The sequence below is a fragment of the Aphelocoma coerulescens genome, chromosome 1 (genome assembly GCF_041296385.1).
Source record: "Aphelocoma coerulescens isolate FSJ_1873_10779 chromosome 1, UR_Acoe_1.0, whole genome shotgun sequence".
Classification (NCBI taxonomy): domain Eukaryota; kingdom Metazoa; phylum Chordata; class Aves; order Passeriformes; family Corvidae; genus Aphelocoma; species Aphelocoma coerulescens.
The window spans coordinates 18,975,574-18,999,259 of NC_091013.1; the positions used below are offsets into that span (position 1 = coordinate 18,975,574).

Below are 23,686 nucleotides of genomic sequence, written 5' to 3' on the forward strand. Positions count from 1 at the left end.
GGGCTGAGCAGGCTGCCTCCACAGAGACACAACACTTGTCCAAGGCTCTTCATGACATTCTTCAAGTTTTGGTGCAGGTCCCTGAACCTTTCCACGAGATGCAACTTTGTCTTTATGGAGGACAGGCTGGCAGGAAGCTCCGTAGAAGCATCTCCAAGGCAAAGGTTGTCTGGTTTAGTTTTTTTTCCTGGACACCATATTTTACCTGAAGCCCTATCACTGTACAAATGAATCAGCTGAAAGGCACATCCTGACTTGTTCTGGTGAATACTTACCCATCCTGACTCCTCAAGGAATGTACTGCTGCCCTGCTCTTGTATTTAAAGAAGATTTTTTTTTAAATACTCTGTTTCACTGATTTAAAGAGAAGATACTGCAGTAAACATTTTACTTTTTAGAAGGTAGGGACTGCTTTCAAAAGTAAAACCCCTAACGAGAAAAAAAATGCATCCTTGATGAGAAACATACTTAATACATCTCTTTTTAAGACATGGTTTCAAGTGCAAAATATAAGTATCTGAAATGTATGAAAAAGAAAACTGAGATCACAGTTATAAAAAGCCAAAATTCAGTATGATAAATAGCTTTTATTGAAGTCCTCTGCACATCTGCGTTACAGGAAACTATCTTCTTTTGGTTCTCTGTTTATAGTAAGAAACAACAATAATCTGTTTTATTATTATAAGCTTAATTCCATCTTTCTCGATACAGACTGCTGTCTCATTATCCTTTACCATAATCCACAGGTAGAATAGAGAATAGAGATTGGTCTTTGAGAAAGAAACATAACTTACCAGTAATTAGTCTTCTTTGGGATACACAGTCTATAAATAAATCTTTCTGAGGGTACACATACACCTTATCCCTCCAGACTGCAGAGATTTTTCCTTTGCAGTAACCATGGATAATGTATTCACACTGTCATCACCTTCGACACAACAGCATAAAAACTCCCATATCATGCCATAAATTGTTTAAATGGTCAGCCACACAGACATGGTCTCAAACAAAGAAGCAAGCCCTGCTAATAGAGCTCATAGAGCTAATAGAGCTTCTTTCCTTTTTAACTTTCAAATTAATATCCATATTTGCTCACACTTTGTGACTTCATAAAATTAACTGCCACAAATTATCTACCAGAGACTCTTGACTCTACCGAGTGCTGTGGCAGCTCTTGAGGCAGCTCATCAGAGATGGCACAGTGCCTGGGGAAAGAGTGGTGGATATACTGCGGGTCAGTAACTCAACAGTCTCACAGAAGCTGTACACTCACTTGGAAGTATCAACTCCTAAGCTTTATAGCAAATACTGAGACACCTGCCATCCATCTAGATAACTGCTGGATCTATCAGAGATATAGACTCTCTGTATATTCTGAGATAGCCTGGACTACAAATTTAAAGGGAGCTCTTTTGCTATTAAAGGTACAAAATAAAGTATGTTTCTTAGAAGCCCAAGGGAAGGTGAAGAAAACGTAAACAAATAAGTGATGTTAAAGACACTGCCTTCAGCAAAAATGGTGGCTGCATCTTAAGAGCTGGCCTATCTTTGAAGAGTAAGGTCAAAGAAGGAATCACAGGGGTATGGATTTCTCTGATTTTTCTAACAGAGAAGATAACAACAAAGAATGTCACCTTTTTTCGGGGAAGGAGAATCCACAAGAACATGAAACACCAAATTAAAATTCCTACAAGTCACTTGCCCGGCAGAGGGAAAGATCTTGATAAGCACAGCTCAAGGCTGTGACGGATGGTAAACTGACTTCATTAAGGGTAATAAACATGCAACAAAAGACCAGACTGCTTCAGTTTGAGCAAGTAATTTGGAACAGACTGAACTGATGGGAAGGCCAAAAAAAAACATCAACCCAAAAATCTAATCTAGTTAATAATTTACATTTCCTTCCATTACTTATAAGGCACAAGAGAAATAAGAGTGCTGGAAGAGTGAGACTTTCTCCACCTGCAGCATGGAGAAAAGCATTTCTAGAATGAGATGAGCCAAATAGCCCACATTCCACAGTAACAGATAGAGGAGTAGCAGCAGAAATTTCTTTGAGAAAGGGAGAAAATCTTGACATTAAAATTTGGCATCTTTCATCCCACCTTATTTTCACTGAAACTGGGGACACAGGGCCTGCAGGATATGTTTCAACCACACTATCAGGGGACTGTCCAACAGGCAGCCTGATAGTTCAACTGCTCTCATGAAAGTGTTGAAGACACATGAATGAGTGTTCAAGACAGGAAAATTAGCATTGTGGGACACAAACTGATACATAAATCTGCTTGTGCTAGATCCACTGGTAGAGCTCAGACAGACATTTTTTGGGAAGGACCTGGTAGATGAAATACCAATAAATGAATATAGTTCTGTATGACATTCTGCCGAGGACTAATTAAATACTGGAAGAGAGAAATTAAATCTATGCACACCCTTTCCAGGCTATCAAGTTTAAAAATGGGTAGTTTAGTTGTGAAGTCCTCATTTGAGTGAACAACTTTAGCTATTGTAGAAAGACATTTCAGCAGTTCAGATAATGTGGAACTCCGTAACAGGGATGTGAAGCTTCCAGTCCTTTGGCCAGTGCTTGTTTAATCCTGTTGCCCAAATGGACAGTCAAATCAGAGGGAATACATCTAATCCCACTTCCTAGAAAGGTGAAAAAATGTAAGCATCATCCCCCAGTGGAAACTGCCTTGCTGCTGCCACCACAAGAGAAAGCTCTCACACTTCAAGGAATAGCAGTGTTGATGCAGGGACTTTGTCTATGCTGTAATCCCTGTCCCTTAGATTGAAAGGTCCTGCTTCATTTTAGGATGATGGAAAGGGGGAAGCATCACCTGGAGGTTAAGTCTTAGGACAACCATTTCTGGCTGTGTCAAAATGAAAGCCTTCCCCTGAGAGAAGGTGACAAACATTTCAGCTTGGCCAATATTCATGTTTTTCAGTTTTGGCCTCACAGAGAAGGGGCTTCTTAGGCTAGTAGATAAACTCCTGGATGCCCTCTCATTCCACTTTTAAAAGTACGGCAAAAGGATCACACAGGTGCATGCCTTATTTTGAGGCAGTAGAGGCACCTCTTAAACAGGTGGCAAGATATAATTCAAATCTCTCTGATCAAAAAGGCAAAAAGGTGATCCTGAAAGAAGGTATGGTTGAAGAATAAATGAAAAATAACTTAGTTGGCCATTGTGAAAAACTGAAGTATTTCTAGGTAATATATGTCAAATGTTTTGAGAATAAGAGAAGACTGGTGCAAGTGCAGGTACCATTAGGAAAAAACATCCTCAAAACCTGAGCAATAAGGTCCACATAAATGCAGTGCAATAAGACAACCACTCAGAAAAACTGGAGCAGGAGATATAATACATTCCTTTTGCTTTTCCTTAACTCTGCAAGCTCAGAGTAAATAACTGTTTTTTTTCAGAATGACAAAACAAGCTTTAAAATGCAATTAAGTATGTCCTATTGCATAAAAATGCGTCACAGTGTCTTTTAGTAAAAGAAATGCACCTCAAAATCAATACTGAAAAGCTTACGTTTGCTGTAGCACAACAGGCTGCTGGGTTAGTTTGCCTTGCCTCCCACCCTTATGAAATCAAAGCTCCCAGAGCTCATGGGCCAAAATTCACTCTCCCCAGAATCCATTGCTTTACTTCCACCCATCAGGGTCTTCCAAATTCCATCAGCACTGACAGAAAATTTCAGATTTTACCTTGCAAACACCTATAGGAAAATGCATTTACTATTTAATTTATTCTATCTTAACTTATTTTATTTATTTTAGTTTAGACTTTGATGATGAGTGCCTCAAGTTCTCTATGGCTTTGGCCAAATCTAGGTCTGAAAACATATTAGGGCTGTTCCACAGATAGTGCAGTGGAAGATTGTGATCACCTTCTTTTTGTTCAGAACAGCTACTACTGAATTTTGAGTGGCAAATTATAAAGACTGATTAATGTTAGTGCCACATGTTCATCACTAAGCTATTTGTGGTATGAACCAAGTTTTCAGTTTGTAACAGTTTAGTGATTAGTGCAAAGAGGCTTTTAACATCTGCTGCTACAATACTACAGTTATACCCTATTGAGCCAAATTAATGCCTGATAAAATACTACTAAATTTAACTGGATTTCAGTGCAGTAATCAGGTCTCTCTTTGCTATAAGTTGTGTGACAAAGTTACTCAGGAATCCATCTCTCAGCTTCGAATGATTATTTCACATGTCTGGTGAGCAGCGAGGACATCATGAAGCATTCTGGATCTTCCAGTGATCACAAATTGATGAAGTATTAATGAAAGAGAAGGGAAAAAAGTGTAGGTATTCAGCTTTGCTACTTAACGTCAAAATGGCAAACTTTGCCCAATTATTTTATAAAGCAACCTCAACTCAAGGACTCAAACATGAAGATGCCTGTCATTTTGCCAAATTAAAAATCACTAAACATATATTGTATGTACAAAAGTTTATAAAAGTATTGTATATTCCAGATGACATTACATTGTTTAGCATTTCTTTACTGCCTAAGTGCAAGTAGGTACATACTGATGGCATTCCCTCATGTCATAAAGTTAAAATGTACAATTAATGCAGGAATCAATTAGGATGCCACACAGGAAGACAAGGTCATCTTAATGCTAAAGATTAACAGAAATCAGCTATAATTCAACAGTAACTGCTGTGAAAGGTCACATGCCCCACAATTAAAAACAGTTATGTCTATTATCATCCAAGACTCTCCTTAGCTGGACAGGACAAGCTGAATCATAGGATCTTAGAATCACAGAACAGTTCATATTGGAAGGGACCTTTAAAAGTCATCCTGTCCAACTCCCTGCAATGGGCAGGGATGTCTTCAACTAGATGAGGTTGCTCAGAGCCCCGTCCAACCTGACCTTAAATGTTTCTAGGAATGGGACACCTACCACCACTCTGGGCTATCTGTTCCATGCCTCACTATCCCCATCAAAAAAAAATTTCTTCCTTGTATCTGTAATTCAAACCCATAATCTATTTTCATACTGCTAAAAGGTTTGTCCTCATCCTTCTTATAGGCCTTCTTTAAGTATTGAAAGGCTGCAATAAGGTCTCCCCAAAGCCCAGAAGAAAGATGAAAACACTTTCTGACAAAGGATGATATTGAGACACTAACCTAATAGGCCTGTGTATATGTGTGATGCTAGGAGACTGCAGACAAATCATTTCCAGCAGCTGTGCCATTGTACAAAGTTCTCATAAGGGAGCATTTAAAAGCCTGCATATATATCTGTGTGGAAACATTATGAAAAAGACATTCACATGGTACCAGATGGAGATATCTGAAGTCCTGAGGGAAGGAGAAACTGCCTTCTAAGAGATGCCCCAGAGAGCTTGGCTAGATGATCCTATTTATCAAAACTGACACAAGAGCATGGTGGTGGTTTATGAAATCACACCATGGAGTCCAGTGAAGGGTGACCATGCTGGCCAGGGGCTGGAGCACATGATATGCGAGGATAGACTGAAGAAAGTGGTTTTACTCAGTCTGGAGGAGAGAAAGCTTAAGGGGAGACTTTATTTCAGCCTACAGCTGCCTGATGAATGGATAGAGAGAAAACAGAGCCTGACTCTACTAAAGGATGCACAGTCATACGATGAAAGGCAATGGATATTGTTGGAACATGGAAAATTCTGATTAGACCAAAAGAATTTTTGCATTTTTTGGCCATAAAGATTGTCAAATATTGGAACTGGTGCCCAGAGAAATTGTGGGACATCTATCCTTGGAGGGTGTCCAACAGACACTTTAAACAGCCCTGAGCAACCTGATCTGATCAGACCTGAGCAAGGGTTGAACTCCAGAGTACCATTACAATCCAAATTATTCTATGATTCTATAAAATGGATTAAAACAGAGAGAATACACCCCAACACCCCCCACCCCCCTGCCACTTGTTAAACACAAGAAACATTGCCACAGAAAAAAAATAGAAGACCATAGTTAATTTTAGGGAGCAAAATGAGCATGTTTACAATAAGAAAAGTTCTTGAACAGTAAGAAGAACAAAAATCTACTTACCTTTGAAATAAAATTAGATCAATTGAGAAGAAGGGGAATGAAAAGAACTGGACTAAAAATGCTTTAAGTGACACAATCCTATGATCTATATCAATGCTTAGTTGTGACAATCCTAAATTTATTTTTGAAACTTAGTATTTCCAAATCACTGATGACATTTTTATAAACTCAGGAAACAATCAAGGAATAGATACCAATGCAACAGTTCAGCTTGTTTTTTTTCCCCCAGTGTGAAATACTCAAACCACATAGTATTTGCAGCACAAGAGCAGCACTCACAGCCCCAGTCTCTGGGCTGTCAGAACGAGAGCACCGAGTGTGAGCACCACACAGGACAAGCTGTTGTCACCCTGCAAGAGTGTAATTCAGCCTGCAGCCTATCTCTGAGCTGCCCTCTGAAGTGGGTCCATGTACTAAGTGAGTTAGTCTCAGAAATCAGATTTTTCTACTATGGACAACAGATTAAGCTTCTGATACTGTGTTTCTGAAGATGTTTCTCTGCAATCAGAATAAAAGGCATTTCTCGGTTTTATGAAGTGCAAGAAAGTATTTCCTTAATTTTGTTGGTTTAGTCTTTCCAGCTCAGCACAGACAGCTGCACATGTGCTTCAACCAAAAGGGTAAGTTTTGAAAACATGAGCAGTTAATAGTCCTTGTACATGGTGTTACGAGAAACAGGTGAAAATTACCTACATGAGTTTGGAGAATGGAGGCTGCTGCTCCTCGGTCACTGAGAAGTTCACCAGATGCTCTTGTTAAAGACTATTTGCCAGCCAGAATTGAGAGCTGTTGCTTTGGCTGCCTCTCAAACACAAGACTATAAAATGTTTTCCAGAAAGGTTCAGATGGAAGAGATTATTCACAAATTGCCTTTGTCATCACTCAAGAGAAGAACTGTCTCTAGCTGGAAATATTTCAGAGATATTTATTGTATTCTGAAAACTTCATTTTATTTCTAACTTATTTACAGTTAAACATTCAGAATCATAAAATATGAAGTATAAAATATTTAACAAAATAGATGCAGTCCGTGTTGTTCAGATGCACCGTAAATATATGATGAAACAGTAAACAGCATAGGAATTTTCTGATGGTCCTGTCATTTACCAGGGGAAACGGTGTGTAGACCTGCCTCATACATTCTGTTCTGACCATTATGGCACCAATCTTTCATTTCAGACAGAACACCACCATCACTCTGGTTTCTGTGTCCTCAGTCCTCCACAGTTACCTGCACTGTCTAAAATGCCAACACTAAAGTTCAATACATCAGATACCCTCTGAAGTTGGTATATTCATATATCCAATACTTTTTTTTTTTAAATACAGAATTTCCTAGAAAAGAAGAATCGGGTAATTCAGTCCATATGAACAAAAGATTCATTTATTATATATATATTCTCTAGTTAGTTATAATAGTCTCTTGTATTTTAAATGTCTTTTTGCTATTTTCAATGCTTAAAAATTATAATTTTAAAACATTAAATATTGTGTTATATACATTATGATTTAATTAATCATTCTAAACATGGAGCATTCTCCAAGTGAAAACTTGGATGAAACAGAAAACAATTTCATTGACATAACAGGCTTTAGAAGTTCACTTCATACAACCATAAATTTGACTATATGAAAAATAGCCAAACATCAATTTGCTCCTATATGGGACTTTTTTCTGCTTGTTTTTCTGATCTTGGGGAGAGGATTTTTTGGCTGTTGCTTTTGTATAAACCGAAGGACAGATCTAGTCATTACTTTTCTCAATGTTCAGTATTTTAACATTTTTTAATCTCATACCTATTTTATATAAAATAACAAAATATACAGAGAAAGCTGAGTTTGTTACATTAGTTCATACACATACAGTAAATAAAAGTTTTTTATGTATGGCTTTGCAAAGGTAGATTATGAAGTGACTTTTGTATTTTACTTGTTTAAAAGCATTTTAAGAGAACGTGTTAGTGTGCTTACAATAGCGGCCATGGTATTCGGATGTCGAGCCAAGAGTTTAATGTTAGGATCACCAGAGGTCTTGCCTGACACTGCTTCTGCAGCCCTCAGAAGACAAATGTAGTTTATTACAACCTCGTCTATCTTAGCTATAATTTCCTGCTGCTGTGTTTGAGAGTTCATGACTTTAACTAAACGCATGCAGGCTTCTGTTAAGCAACAGAGTACTTGAAAGCTGGAAGTCATAGCTAAAAGCATTTCCTCTGGGCTTTTATCAGCCATGGCCATTTTCCTGCAGGCACTTCCCAACTGTCTCGATTCCAAAGATAACAGTTGTTTGTACTTAGAAAGTTTAAGGTCATATGTTTCTGGATGTAAATCTTCTCTCTTGCCCATACTTGCTCGGACCAGTGAGAGTAGCTCATTGGCATCCTTTTGTGCTGCAATAAATCCATCAGGCATTGCATAAGTCTTCTCTTTCATCACATTTATTCGTGTGATTCGCGCATCGAAGGCTACATCGTTGAAATTCACATCAGTTTGGCCACCTTGGGTGTCAGCACTGTTCTTCTCACGCTCATTGACTGCATCATATGGGGGCTCAGGAGCTTTTGGGGACTCCAAGACTTTCTGCTCATTGTCACTGGACAACAACTGAGCAACTGGTTCTGAGAGCTCACACGGGATCTGTGGTTCAAAGAGATGAGAGAGCTGATGGCTGTCTTGGTCATCTTCCTCCTCATTGTCATCATTTCCTCTGCTCAGGAAGCAATAGCTAAAGGGGCCCCGACACCTCCAGGTGCTGGTGGTCAGCTTTCGCAAGGGCAATGTTCGACACTGCTTGGAGTCCTTCTGACTGGTGCCTGTGCCCAAACACCTCTTACTGTCCTTCCTATCAGTGCTGACGTACACACAACTCTGAGAGTAACTTTTTGACAGCTTTTTGCCCAGGGAAAATTCCACCCTTCTCTCCAATTTGGATTCATCCTTTCGGGTGCTATCCAGGCATTTCAAGCTGGTCGTGGCTGCCTTCTTCTCAAACAGCATCTCAATGCCTGCAGATCCTCCAATGCTGCTGCTGCTGCTGCTGCGTCTCAGCACTTTCTTGTTCTGCGGCATCCTGAGGCTTCCTCCTATCATGTCATATGGCCGTAAACTAACTGTTGCCCCACAAGCCTGATTTACTTTGGGAATGTCACAAGAGTCTTCATTTTGACTTGGCACCTTTGATTCTGATAGCATGGATGATAGCATGATGGAGTCAGCTAGAGGCTGTCTAGGAAAAGCTGTAGGCATGCCTCCTTGTCTTCCCTTCTCAGGCTCTGTGAAAGCTACACTAGGGGTAGTAGAAGAGCAGATAGAATAATTAAACATCACCCTGATAATATTCATAGACTGAACTTTTAAATATCTTTTAGCAGTCAGGACAAATGGTTTCCTGGTATTTCCCAATGGTCTGCATTCCTCAAAATATTCCACAAAAAAATCATTAGCAGTCTTCTGTATTTCACTAAAATGCCTTTTACAATTGGTCAACAAATTATAATTTATGAATAACTATTTTTTGATTTCACTATAGCAGACTTACTCAAGAAAAGGAACAGCAAATCATGTACAAAACATCCTAAATCTCCCCTAATACATTGATTGCATGTTTTCAATTAACTAATTAATACTTTCAGATTAAAACACCATTTTAACTACACGTGAAACAGTATGGAAAGATGCGTTCATGGTAATTTTGGTTTGGTTTTGTGGCAGTTTTTTGGCAGAGAAAGATTATTTCTCATTCTAACTCCTAATCTGTTCCACTTTTGGATTTTCATGCATTCTCACACTATGCTACATGAGTATTGCAACCCAAGAAGGGAGAAACACTTAAAATCCAACTGAAAGAATTTCAATGCTGCCTTTGAAAAACTGTGCATTTTTTTATAACTGTAAAGAAACACCTACTGTCAGATTGTGAAGTAAATACCTGCTTAATAAGGTAGTGACATTTTCTTATTCTTAACATTTAGAGCTTTTTATTCATATTGGCATGTTTTTGACAAGCTGCTAAAATGGCATATAAGACACCTAAGAAATTAATCAAAGGTTTTGCTCCCTTACATTAATATAATTTCTGAATTAATTTCATAATCTAACAAGGAATTCAAGTGACTATGGATTTTGGAGATGCTTCCAAAGAGTGGAAGAGAGGCCTCTCCGTCAGTGTCCCTCCAAATATTTTAACTGTATGAGAGGGTTTTTAAGAAGTTGTACGCAGCTCATCAGAATATATCAACATGTACAAGTAAAATGAACAGATAAACTGAAGGTCTAATCTCACTGTCTTCTACAGCTTGATGATGTAGTTCCAGATAAAGATAATAGAAATGTCTTGCCTAGACCTCAACATGAACTTGTAGCTTTAAGAATAAATACAAGAAACACTCTATTACTGCTGTACCTGTAGTTTCTTTTATCTTGGGGATCCGATGACATCCTTCTCTCAAAGTGCCAAAAAGTGGTTCAGCATTAATTGCTGAATGCACAACAGGCACCGTCATCCTGTGACACACAGCTTCGGGCTGCTGGTGCAGGTCCTTGTATGTCGTTCCATGGTTTGGAAGAATGGCAGCTCTTTCATCAGCTGGAACATAGGCAATGCCCTTCATTGATGGATCAGAGATGATGTGCTTACCATCAGAGGTACAAAGAGGGGATTCAACAGGGGTAGCACACGTGCTACTGCCGGTGCTGCATCCTGCGTCCACTGAAGAGCACTGAGAGCTCTGCAGTGAGAAATGGCCTTCACTTTGCAGAGATGACATGCGCTTAGCCAAGTGATATTCACAAAGTCTAGCCACACTCTGCTCAGCTTCTGGAAGCTTTGAAGGATGGTCATCTGCAGATAAATCGGTATCTTCTGCATCGTTTAGGTCTTTGGCTGAAGACACAGGAGTCATATCTGACAGGAAGTTTTCCCCTTGGCTAAGCCCTGAGGTATCATCCTGATCCACCTCAGGATTCACTTCATCCTTACAGTCAGTTTCTGTTTTACCAAGGACAGGAACTCTTGGAAAAGTCTTCCCATTAACAGTTTCTGGGCTTGGCTTATCTGCTGCCCCATCATCGGCAGCATACCATCTTTGGCGAAAGGCAGTTCTCTCCACATTAAAAGTGCTTAAGCGCTGGCTGTCTCTTGCTGACAGAGTTCCAAATTTAGCTTTTAGATCTTCATCAGACTCTGCTTTTTTATTTCCCTGTTGCTTTTTCACAGTGGCATTGCCATCAGAGGATGCTTTTACTTCGCTATCTGTCATCTTATTTTTCCTTTTACTAGTGCAAGAATATACCAAGGATCCCATGTGCAATTTGCTAAAATAATCAGTGACAGATTTTGTTTCCATGGTCTCTGGCTCCATTTCCATGTTGTCGGAATGAAGAATCTGCTTTGAAGGCACAACTTTTGACTGTAGCTCTGTGGCCTGACCACCAGCCAAAGGCTGTGAGGGCTTCTTTCCTGGCCCTCCAGCCTGATTCTTAGCAATGGGAAATTCAGTCTGCTCTTCCACAAGTGGTTGGTAGCCTTCACTTGTGGTGAAAAACATACGTGCAGTGTTTTCCGACTGTTTCTGTGCTGTGGCTAGTTCAGAGCTTTCAGTCATTTCAGAGGAATTTGTTTCATTGCCAGAATCTGAAGATGACTCAGGGCTATATGCTCGCAGGATAGCTACACCTGCAAGCCACAAAAAATAAGAGTCAATTAAATGACAGCAGCTGAGGCACCTGGATAAGTGACAAGCAAAAGGGGGCGTATTAGAGACAAAAATATTCTTTGTAAAAATACTCTGACTTTATTGCACAGTTCCCGAGACAGGTAGTTTAATAACAGTGGTGGCTCCATTAAATATGAAATATGATGTATGCAAAATGACGGCAAAAAATAAAAGGAAAACTAAAAAAAAACCAAACCAACCCTCATGAAATGGAGTACTTCCAAAGCTAAATGGATGAGATGGAATGATTTTCAATGAATAAATGTAACTATGGTGAAAGAACCTGAATTGTCATTCGTCTGCTGTTCCTCTGAAGCAGCCAAAGCTTCTAGTGCTTGAAGTGTAGAGACTACGGCATCATCTAGCTCCTTCTCACCCTTCCCCTCTGTATTAGTAGGGACAGCATCGATAAGCGACACTGGAATGTCATCATTGCCTAGATTACTGTCTTGCTCCTTGTTGTCTCTAGGCTGTGTCGCTTGATTCTGAGAGTCTTCCTCATCTGAACTGTCCCTGAAACCAGGTGGAGGAGCAGCAATGGCCATGTTTAAGGTATGCAAAAGGAAATCATCTTCATTGTCATCACCTTCCGGAGGAGGAAGTGAAGTCAAATCAATAATGTCATCACTAGAACCAGAAAGGCTGAGAAGAGCAGGCCTATTTATTTCTCCTACCATAATATCTTCTTCACAGCTTACTTCATCTTCATCTTCAGCATCATCTGTGTTTTCTGCATAACAGATATCATGCAGCAAAGGCTCTTCTATCCCTTCCGCAGCTCCAAATATTTTACCATCGCTTATAGTTGCGTAAACAGAATTTGTAGCAAACTGAAGGCTTTCAGCATCTGGTGACAACTCCAGGCCTTTAATATCATTGGCATTACTAAGATAAATGGCTCTTTGTTTTTCTAGTACTTCTGGACTTTCATCCAAAAGCCTTTCATAGCCAAGAGTCTGGGGACTGATACCATCCAAGCTGGGATCTCCAAATATAAAGGAAACTTTTGCTCCCCTGGGAGAATCCTGTGCTTTCTTGCTAGGTTCCAAACCTGAGAGTGACAGCAGTGAAGGCTGGTTAAAATTTCTGCTTTCTTCTGTTTCAGCGGGGTCACTTTGCTTGGCCAGATGCTGATCAAATCCACCTGAATTATAAGTATTCTCTATGTAGAGATGTCTGTGCTCTTTTTGACATAGCAGACTTTCGGAAACATCTACAGTCTTCTGCTTTGGATCAGCAAAGGACATTTGAGCCTCCTGATCTCCTTCGGCCAGGAAAGTGGTAGTTTTTGGTATACAATTCCATTCAGAAGCAAGGATATTATGTTTCCCTCTATTTTCAGGTCCTATAGCATTATGAAATAAAATCAACATTGTGAAATCAAAGAACAAAGTAATGTAATTTGTAAACAATCTTTTGTTGATGCTGAGTATTAAACATTCTGAATAGGATAGTTGAGCCATCAAATATATCAGAAAAGCACTTTCAAATTCACCTCTGTTCTAAGTTAAATACCTGTTGATTTAATGACCTAAAGTTTAACTGGTACTTCTGTACTCTAGAAAAAATCTAAAATGCTATTCCAGGCATAGCAACACAAAAGCAGCTGGTTTCTCCAACCATATGTATTCTGACAAAAGATGTATGCATATAAAATAATGACACTCACAGAAGCATGCCTCTGTCTACTAGAGTATGAAGGAAAATCAACACAGGTTTTATTTTACCATGAAGATGCTAATATAGGCTGGATCTTAGAACATTATAAAGCTGAATGAATACTGTGTTGCTAGGTCTGAGTGAGCAATCAGATCTCATTTGACACAGCCTTCTATTTATCTGGAGGTGCTCTGGCTTCAGTTGACGTCTGCTTTATACACTGGACCATCATTAACATACTGTGAAATAAATACCTGATTCTCGGCTCCCTGCATTTTTCTTGTTGGCCACATTAAATATTGAACGTCTTGAGTCAACCAGCAGTCTGTAGTATCCAGCTGTTAGGCAAGCAAGATTCATTGCATCTGATGACTCCATCAGAAGAGTAATAGGCTAAGAAGAATACAATCCAGTTAAGGCTGTTCCTCCTCAATTTGTTTGCCTGTTGACAATACTCTTACATCAAAGCAAAAGGAATTTCATCACAAACACCACACTGAAAATTTATTGAAAATTTATTTTCCTCACTACCAATATCAAACAGTATAAAAAATTTAGTCAAGATTGGAGTTGTAGTAAGGTAGAAGTCCAACTTGATATCTTAACAACTGCATGCCCTCTTTCTGAATGAAGCTAACTATTTTAAGACTCGTGCTCCATCTTTTTCTTGCACAGACACCTTACTCTTGCCAAAGCACTATTTAATGTTACTCTGAATCTGCCACAGGTTAAGAACCTGGTATATTAGGTGCTGGAGTCTTGCAGTTGTATGGGAATCTGCTGCTTCCCAGAAAATGCGGTGCACTAAGAATAAGCAAGGAAGAATGACAAGGGAAGCAAACAGTCAGGGAAAGCTGAGGTTCATAAAATACAGCAGTCAGGCTAAAGCTGTCATTACACAGCAGAAACAGAGACAGATCAACAGAACACCAGCCTGGTGTTACTGAAAAGACAAGTGGTGAAAAAATAAGCAGATAAACAGAGACAAAGAGAATGGAGAAAGATCCCCAGGAGGGTGATCAGCAAAGAAAACAAATACAAAACACTGTAAAAAAAAAAGGCCAGTCCTAACAAAAATGAAAGACCCCAGAGCTTTGAAAACTGTGGCTGCCAGGATAGCAAGCAATGAACCCAAGACATCCATGTGAAACACACTTCAATTAATTTTTCTTTTGCCATTATGTATACATTTTCTTGCCTAAAAATTTGTTCATGTCTCTGTAGCTTTTAATACCAAAAGCTGTTCTCTTCAAATGTAATTTATTAAGGTGGCTAGCCTCTGCAACTCCTAGACAGGAAATAAAAATGAAGCCCTTACCATGATGCATAGATAGAAATTAGACCATAGACAACCCATCTTATCACTCACAGTGTGTAGTGACTCATAGTATGTGGACATTTGTGACAATTTATCATAATTTAGCATGCAGAGCCCACTGTCAGAAGACAGATGCAAGGACCTGCACCATCCATTCCAGAAGGAATGTCATATGCAACAAGGATGACTCTCCAACCTACTCAAGCCCTTCCTGGTAAAAAGACAACTGATTCTGATGGAAGCTCTGGCCAAAACGTAACTGATGATCACACCTTATTACCAAACCCACAACAGGTCCAATGAGCTTTTAAAAGCCTGTGCTACAGCATCTTGGGCCAAAATGTTCCAGGTGCCCTGAATGTTGTATAAACTGTTTTCAGCAACTTGGGAAAATATATGAGGGTTTTTTTTTCTTTAACCTATTTTTGCTACAGCTTGAGCTTCTATTCAATACATGCTTCTTTCAAGGTATTCAACCATAGATTTTATAGTTACTATAAATTATTAAACCTACAGTGGGTTAATTAATCTCTGTTCTTTTGAGCAACTACTAAAAACTGACATTTGAAATGCTATATTCATCTCAAGTTTTCTGCAGTGATTGGCAGAAATTTATGAACACAAAAATCTCATATTGCTGAAAACAATGCTGTGAAATACTGGTAATCTGCTGAAAAGTCCTGTGACAGCTAAACTTTTATTGCCTGCTTCTGCCAAGTGAAACATGCTTGAGAACATATTTAAAGAAACAAAAATAAAATAAAAATGAACTGTCTGTTCATTTAGAAAATAATGTAATATATAACATATACTGGTACATTCAGAACCTGGATATATGAACCTACTATTTGAGGGTAAGTCAAAGGATGAAAACATCACTTGAGAATACCTACCTCTGTGTGCCTGCATCTCCTTCACAGGACATAGTCTCAACCCCTACTTGCACCCCACAGAGAGGCAACTTTTTGTCAAATTCCACCCAGAGTCTCCTAGATTTTTATTTTTAGTCAGTCTCTCTGGGTTTGAGATCACATGTGTTGAAATGCAAGGAGATGGGGATATGCACAATTTACAGTAAGACAGTAACAGTATTATAATATATAACAACATAACACCATGGTAATACATAGTACTATGGCATACGGTGCTGCATATTCCATATGGGCAGATGGGAAACATTTAATTTCGATATTACTTTCTCCATCTGTAAAAAGGTGATCATAGCTTTCTTACAAGAAGGCCATGAGTTTAGCACAGTAATGAAGGCAAAGCAGTCTGCTATCCTCAGATGTTACCATTGCTAAGTACAGTGAAAGAGATGCTGTGTTCACCAACCTGTAAATTTCTCTTAAGCTGCTGTCAAAGAGCATCTAGACTACTTTATAACAATGTTTTTTTCATTACCTTAAATACAGGGAAACAGTTCCAGCTCAATACACCTAAAGTATCCAAAGCAAAAGCTTAGTAAAATATTCCTCATGTGTGCTTTTTGTGTATAGCTGGGTAGGTGAAAAGAAGTGTTAGGTTCTATTTATTTTAATCAAATATTTAAGTTTCAAGTATAATGAGAGCTCTTCCTTCAATCTCTGGTTAAGATTAATGTCCTAGAAAGTCTATGAAGGCTTCCACTTCAAAGCCAAATAGAAACCACACCAAAAACACCCAGGACAGTGTAACATACAAATCTCCACTCATTTTGCTGCTAAGATGCCTCAGATGGGAGGTGTCACTGAGATTTAACAGAAATTAAATTACTACAGGTAGATGATGAGCACCTGTGAATATATTATGTAGCGTAAAGCACTGAACTGGAATTCTAAAGGCTAAAAAAGAAACCCATGCACTTCAGCAGTTTATTTAATTGGGAACTGTTATGTGGTTACTTGCAGTGAACTTTGTGCATATAACACTGGATTACAGGGGACACTGGTTCAATGCAGCTGGCAATTCTTTACTGGTAATGACACTGTATATTACACTAGAAGGAGCTTCAAAAGAAGGCAAATTTCACCATCACCTTTTCTTACCATGGAAATCCATGAAGACAATAACAAAGCAAGTTGCTGGGGGTCAGCTGAGAGAAAAATCAAAATAGAATGCAGGTGGCTGGAAAACACCAGCCTGGTACACTGTAGCCCAACCTGTAGTATATATGCACTGTGACAAAAAAAGAGCTGAAAATGCACTCCCAGAGTACTATTGCCATGAAAATGTTCAGAACAGCATAGCTTGATCTAATACTCAAATAAAGACAAAAACATTATTAAAAGATGTTATTTCAACACAAATCAGTAACAAACTTACTTTCACATCTAAGACATGCAGCTCAACTCTAACACTGTTCTCATCTTCTGTAAACATCTCAATTCTGTTCACATGGCTGAAGTCTGCCAGGAGAGCCACAAGATTTGTTTTGGTGTTTATCACATGGCTGATTCCGTACCGTGGCCCTACTAACAGAGTCACTTCTGAACGCTTTTCTCCCTGCTTTAACAGAAAAAGAAAAAAAGAACAAGTAAAAAACATGCTAGGTACTGCATAGTAACAGAAATCACCACTCCCTTCTTTCAGTTACATAAGAGTTACGTTTGAAAGGCATTTCTACATTAAAGATTATTATGTTTTTTCTAGGAAGATACAATACACAAGAGCATACTTGATTCGTAATTTAAAAAAAAGTAAAGGAATTTCTTGCTGGATGTTGATTGCACTCTAGTTTTTAGGTGGATAGTTAGATGGACAGACGATGGAAGGACTCTGCTTCTGTTAAAAGAAAAACTTTGTCATTAAGATTTTTCCAGACTAACAATTTTAGCATTCAATAGATAATTGGATGGTGTTATTTGCTAAGAAAATGCTATCTATCTCCAAATTCCAGGTAAAATTTTTATTATGACAGATATGTTGTTTCCAAGATGAAAAGGAACAAAAAGTGTTTTGGTTCAATTAAAAATTATATTTAAGCATAATAATAGAACCTAAATTTCTAAAGAAAATTATATGATCCAGCTTAAAAAAAAAAAAGACATTAGGAAAAAAAAATCAAGAGAAGAGACTATTTTGAGAGAAATGTTACCACTAGTGTTGCCTTGAAGACACGCCCTCCATATAATCGTAGATCACTGAGGAACTTTAGATAATGCACCTTGGCTTGCAGAGCAGAGAGCTGAGAAAGGAGAAACAGGGGTAAGAGGTAGTTGTGGAAATCATCACATTATAAAATTCAGAAAGAAAACATATTTGCGTAATATAAAGAGAATGGTCTTCCACAACAGCTCTTTGGAGCCTGAAACTAAATCTTGAGATGCTTGAGCCTCAGATGAGGAGAAACAGTTTCATTCTTAAAATTAATATCTGCTTGTTTAGTTAAAATGCACTGAGGACTTGGGAATGGGCAGATCAGAGCACTTCAAGAACATCCTAACTGCTTTAATGAAGGGAAAATGTTAAAGTACTCAGATTAAACATCTGTTCACTGAGGGTTTTCAAGGCTAAGACAGCAGCTTTCCATTCATAAACTCCATCAGTTCTTAAACATTTATGTACCTATACAGAGAAAGAGAACAAAAAAATGTGCATTTGTCAGCTATGTATTTTACATTTTGCTAGGTACTTGTGGTGTTTGGCAGATTATTCCAACTTGTTACTGCATTTCCTATTTTCTAAAATAGCACTCTTCCACTATATTTAGTAGGTAATAAATCAGAAAGCTAAATACAGCATATCAATACATATGATCTTATCATGTAATACGTCAGAATTTGTCTCCTATTTTTTTCCTCTGAGCTTAAACTACCTACTTAAAAAAGAAAACTTAGAAATACTTTATGAGACAAAAGGGAAACAAGAAACAGTTCATTTCACCCAGTCTGAATCCAAACCTTACACTTCCCTGGTGTAAATCCTTATATCTGGACTTTTAGAAGATAATATAAAACAGTCTCATATCATTTGCTAGTTTCATTCCAGTCACTGGATTTCTAATTCAAAATCTTACTTGATCTTGAACAGCATTTTATGGGCCCCTATCATAATTTTTTCCTAGACAACAAGGAGGAAATGAATCCAAAGTAGAGCAACTAGTGGTAATGCTTTCCCCTTTGCTTCACCAGATGTTCGCTTGGTGCAGAAATACAGAAGGGTTGTAAAAAACCATGAGAATCCTGAGAATGACAAGCTTCCCTTCATGTGAAGGAAGAGAAGACTGCACAAAGAAATCAGTTAGTTTCTGTGTTAGTACCTACAAGTGAGACAGGAGGCGATGAAGAGCTCAGATGCTTTCTTTCTCAGACTTACCTGCTAAAAAAGCAGGTTGGCAAACAACGTATTTCCAAAGCTCAAATCAAAAAGAATGAAGCAAACCTAACAAAGTTTGCTTGCTGCAGGAAGGGATGGTTGCAGTATCTCTTCTAACCAAGAACTCATACTACTATGCCACTGTAAGGCATATCTTACACCTGTGCAGCACTGATGGCTTCCAAAATAACCCCAAATTTACACTACCAGATAAGTAATAAGCAACTGGCATAATTTAGCTTTAGTTTCAGCATTATAGGAGACAAGCAGTGCTTCAGCCTTTCTTCCTGAGGTCAGATGCATAGAGCTATGTTCACAGTCACAATGTGTTCTGAAACCTCCAAGCAGGATTTCTGCTGATCCCAGTGAGCCTTAGCTCAGCACCAGCTGTTTTGAGGGTTTTTGGTTCAGAAACAAACTGTCATGAAGCAGGATTCAGCTCATTTTATGTCTCAACTAGTCACTCTTAGGTTCTTTTTATAGTCCATGAAGAGAAATAAGCATTTCTAGGACACAGGCAATCTGACCTATTTTTGGTTCCAAATGTGGGATGGGATGAATTGCTCCCTAGAAGTGCCTATTTCTCTCCATTGCCTATGAACAAGAAAAGATGACCTGCACGAAGAAACCACATTACGGTGTCTAAAAGCAGTCTCAGCTTGCATGTAACAAAGGCATTTCTCAGAGACATTGTCTTATCTGTGTTTTTTCCAGCTGAAGTGAAAGCTTAGTGCTAAGAAAAGCATTTTAGAACAGCAAGGAGGGTCATTTACTGCAAGGACCATCATCTATCCAGTTAGATCTTGGCCAGCGAAAAGTCTTTCTCTACAGTGTAACAGAAAACAATCTGAAAAACAGCAGTTATGTCAGATGAGAGCATCAGAGAGAGAACGAAAACTTTCCTAGCAAATCTGCCATTCATAGAAAATGCTAAGTTAATTAAAATATATAAATTTTTTTTTTTATCATACGTGAGGTATTAATAACCAGTTCTCTGTCATTCTCAAGTTAAGAAGACAGTTTCACTGGGGCATAATTAATTTTTTTTAATAGTTCTTGGCTATGTTGCACCAGCACCCAAAGTTAGATCTCTGAAAATATACTGGCTAGGTGTTTCTCCAAAAGATTAGCTCTAAATGTGTCCCATGCATGCCACACTTTCTGTTCTTTAAAACATATTTTCCATTAAGATGCAAATGTAATACCTTTTTGCCTGGAGGAACTAGGTTTTGATTTGCTTTGACAAGGTGGGAAAGTGCTTTCTTTATGTTCTTTTCTTTCATGCTTTGCAGCACAGCAGATGGAAGAAAAGTCTCTAATCCCCATTCTTTTCTGCAATAAAAGGCATATATTTAATTTCACATTCCTGTGATGATTATTTATCTAAAGACTGGTGACTACAATGCCAAGTGAATGATTACCTGAAAACAGGAGAGTTGATCAAGTCCAGAGTTTTGAAAAAACATGTTATTTTTTAAATTTAAACAATTTATTTCTTATGAAAAAAAGTATTTTAAAAGTATAAATAATATTTCTTCTATCCCTTCCATCTCTTCAGTCATGCCATTCAGAAAAGAATGTTTAAATTTGATATCTAAAGTCTGTGTTAAACACCACTTAATTACATTGGCAAGTACAATTACAGAATTAAAATAGCAGATAATTTAACAATGTAATGTCAGATTTAATTTTATTTTCTAAGCTTCTTTTAGAACATGGAAATCAGAGCCATTTTCTAGTCACCTTTTGGTTGGGTGGGGGGGAGGGGAGTGGTGGGATCCTCCTCAAATGCAACCAGTTTGCCTCCATTTACCAAGTTATTTTTCTGCTTGAAGCACCCCTTTTGACAGAAGACTGACTCTTCGCTTGTAAGTAATTATTTTTGCAGATTCATTAATAGGATAGAATATAACATTGTCTTCAATATGATGGATAAACCCTACAAGACTCTTGAGTGTGTAACAGTTATTATTTCCATTCTGCAAGCAAACTAAGCAACAGCAAAAATAGTTTTAGGCCTTGGGTTTTTGTTTTGTTGTGAGGTTTTGTTGCCTTTTTTTTTTAATCCAAGGCAATATACACACATTTACACTTTCCAATGTTACTTTTTCACTGTAGCTATACATCTATATCTATATGTAGTTATATGATCTATACATCTATATATATCTATAACTGGTATCTAACATAAGACAGTTGCCTACTGGAGTACTTCTGCTGATGCCATGATGAATTTTCTTTTCTTTTATATGACTGGCCTTTTCTTTTATACCCCTTTTATACCTTTTTACAACTTCTGTGTTCCTAGTGCTTTTTGCCTACATTCTTGGACTTGTTTATTCAGCTAGGAGACTAAACATTTTAGAGGTTTCGTAGTTAGGGATCAATATGCCCCAGACACCAAGGTCCTCTCCAGAACACATTCTGTAAACTAAGATAGAACCATCCAGGGGAAGGTTCCTCGGGGAGGGGGGCTCATTCAAGCCTCTCATTGGGGAATCTTTGATGGATATGCTAATTAGTAAGACCTATAATGTTATACCAGATCTTTTGGGAGTGTGAATTGTGGTGTGCATTGAGGTGCGTTCGACCTGGACGTGTGCACCTAAGGATCCTTAAAATAAATACCAAGGTAAAATCCCTTTTTCCCTTCTAACCGTGTTTGACTCTTGATTTTAAGACCAGGAAAAGGCATCACTGCATTTAAGAAATATTACAAACTCCAATCTTTGACCTACTGTCTTCTGAACCAAGCAACAATCTGAATCTTACTATAATAATCTCTACTAAAACCTGACCATACAGACAATATAAACTTAGATCTTAAATCACTGAAAGCAAATGAGCTAATCTTATTTACATTTATAGTCTATTTCATATGCCCAAACAGACGACCAAAAAGTAAATGGACCAAAAGCACAAAATGTACCACTCCTAACACACCTGAATCAATTTCAGTGGCAAAGAATAAACCTAAAATTGGTGCATGCATACGGACGTACTAAAGAAACAACCTTAAAGAATCTACAAGTTACTTCTAATGTTTCACTTTTAAAGAACACACAGCATTCTCAACTTACTCTATGTATTTGAGGGAGATTTTCTGAGTTTGCTTGGTGGTCACAGTTGCAATATACATTTGTAATGCAGCCAACCGCAGGGCAATGTCATATTTCAGTTCTGGTCCAAATCTTTCCTGAACCACATCGTTACAGCTCTGCCAAAGAACCAGTAGAGGGAGCGTCATGTTAAAAAATCTTGCACTGACAATAAATTACTGTTCTTTTTTTTTTTTTTTTTTTTTTTTTTAATTAACACTTCATGAAAAGTAACCTCTAACTCAGACGTAGGACTGTGTTTTTGCTCTCAGAGGTGTTAGTTATTCACGATATGGGCACTAATGAAGAATACCAGTATTTCTGCCAGAGAGCAAAAGGCATGATTATTTTGACCTAGGCTCTCTTCAGCCTTCCTGGAGAGAAGAGTAATCCTCCATCACAAAGAGTGATGGGAGCATATCAGTATATCTAGACTCAGGATAGCAGGATTCTACCCGGTGAGATATTCAGGAGAACCACATTGCTTGTACATCGGTTTTCCCATCCACTTTACTGGAAGTTCCTTTTCAGACATCATTTCTGTCTGATATTACAGTAGCATAAATAAGTATTAACAATTAATTCAGCTTCACTCTTCTCTAAAGCCAAATATATTTTGGAAAGATATCAAAGCATTGCTACTTGGAGAGACTTATGAAGAAAGAGGACTTTGCAGATGATAGAGATTTGTACATTCCCCAAGTGCATTCATTGGCTTTATGCAGCAGAAATAAAAGCCAGGATTTACTGCAACCATGCTTTTCTATGTGAAGATGTAAATTTATATATATAGTAAGTGTATTTTTTTATTCTCCTTTACACTAGCAATCACTGTGCTTTCACTTACCTGTACATAGAGATATTCAAAAGCAACTGGATCTCTTCTTAAAAGATCAATGGGATCCTTTGGGACAAAGCTAATCCTGAAAAGACATCTCATCTTATGCGAGCTTGGCCTTTGGGTCACCTAGGACAGTGCAATAATTAGATATTGTAAATAGACAGATAAATATTAGAGCTTGGCAACCCTGGTGGAACAAGATCTTGGGCAATGTTACCCTGCTCCAGAGCCCTGACATAGCAAGAAAAATAATTCTGCCCAAAAAAGAGCTTTGCCATGGGCTACTTATTAAGTTCTTCATCTAAGAACATCTTATATATATAATCTTGTGGAAAGACTTTTAAACTCATACAGGCATGTCTACCTGATGCAACTCATCCTCAAAGCAACAGAATTCACTCAAAACCAGAGTGAAAGAACAGAGATAAAACATCTTAACAAAAACCATCCAAGTGAAATGCAAGCTTAGTTGAGCTCCTGCAGGACTAAAATATGCATAAACAGGTAGATTTAGGTGTTTGGGGAGAGGTCACGTTTTATTTCTTAGACTGTCTGAGAACACAGGTGAGGCCTAACTTGGCAGCTATTGCTCTCACTTTCTCTTGCTTGTTTTAATCCATCAGACAATTTGCAAGAAACTAGGTCTTTTCCTCCATTGTTCTGGATTAAGAGATCTACTTCATAACTTCTGACTGAGA

At 38.2% G+C, this 23,686-nt stretch overlaps 1 protein-coding gene across 1 annotated transcript in view; it reads right to left on the bottom strand.

The window, feature by feature from the left end:
• Window positions 1-7,564: 7,564 nt before the first annotated feature.
• Window positions 7,565-23,686, bottom strand: part of FRMPD4 (FERM and PDZ domain containing 4) — a 307,719-nt gene continuing 291,597 nt past the window's right edge. The window contains exons 9-17 of the mRNA XM_069003569.1: window positions 22,995-23,114; window positions 22,130-22,266; window positions 20,255-20,381; window positions 17,830-17,919; window positions 17,058-17,240; window positions 13,690-13,828; window positions 12,060-13,121; window positions 10,465-11,736; window positions 7,565-9,343 (exon numbers count right to left, since the gene is read on the bottom strand). Coding sequence (XP_068859670.1) covers window positions 7,989-9,343; window positions 10,465-11,736; window positions 12,060-13,121; window positions 13,690-13,828; window positions 17,058-17,240; window positions 17,830-17,919; window positions 20,255-20,381; window positions 22,130-22,266; window positions 22,995-23,114 — 4,485 coding nt within the window. The 3' untranslated portion in view covers window positions 7,565-7,988. The remainder of the gene's footprint in view (window positions 9,344-10,464; window positions 11,737-12,059; window positions 13,122-13,689; window positions 13,829-17,057; window positions 17,241-17,829; window positions 17,920-20,254; window positions 20,382-22,129; window positions 22,267-22,994; window positions 23,115-23,686) is intronic.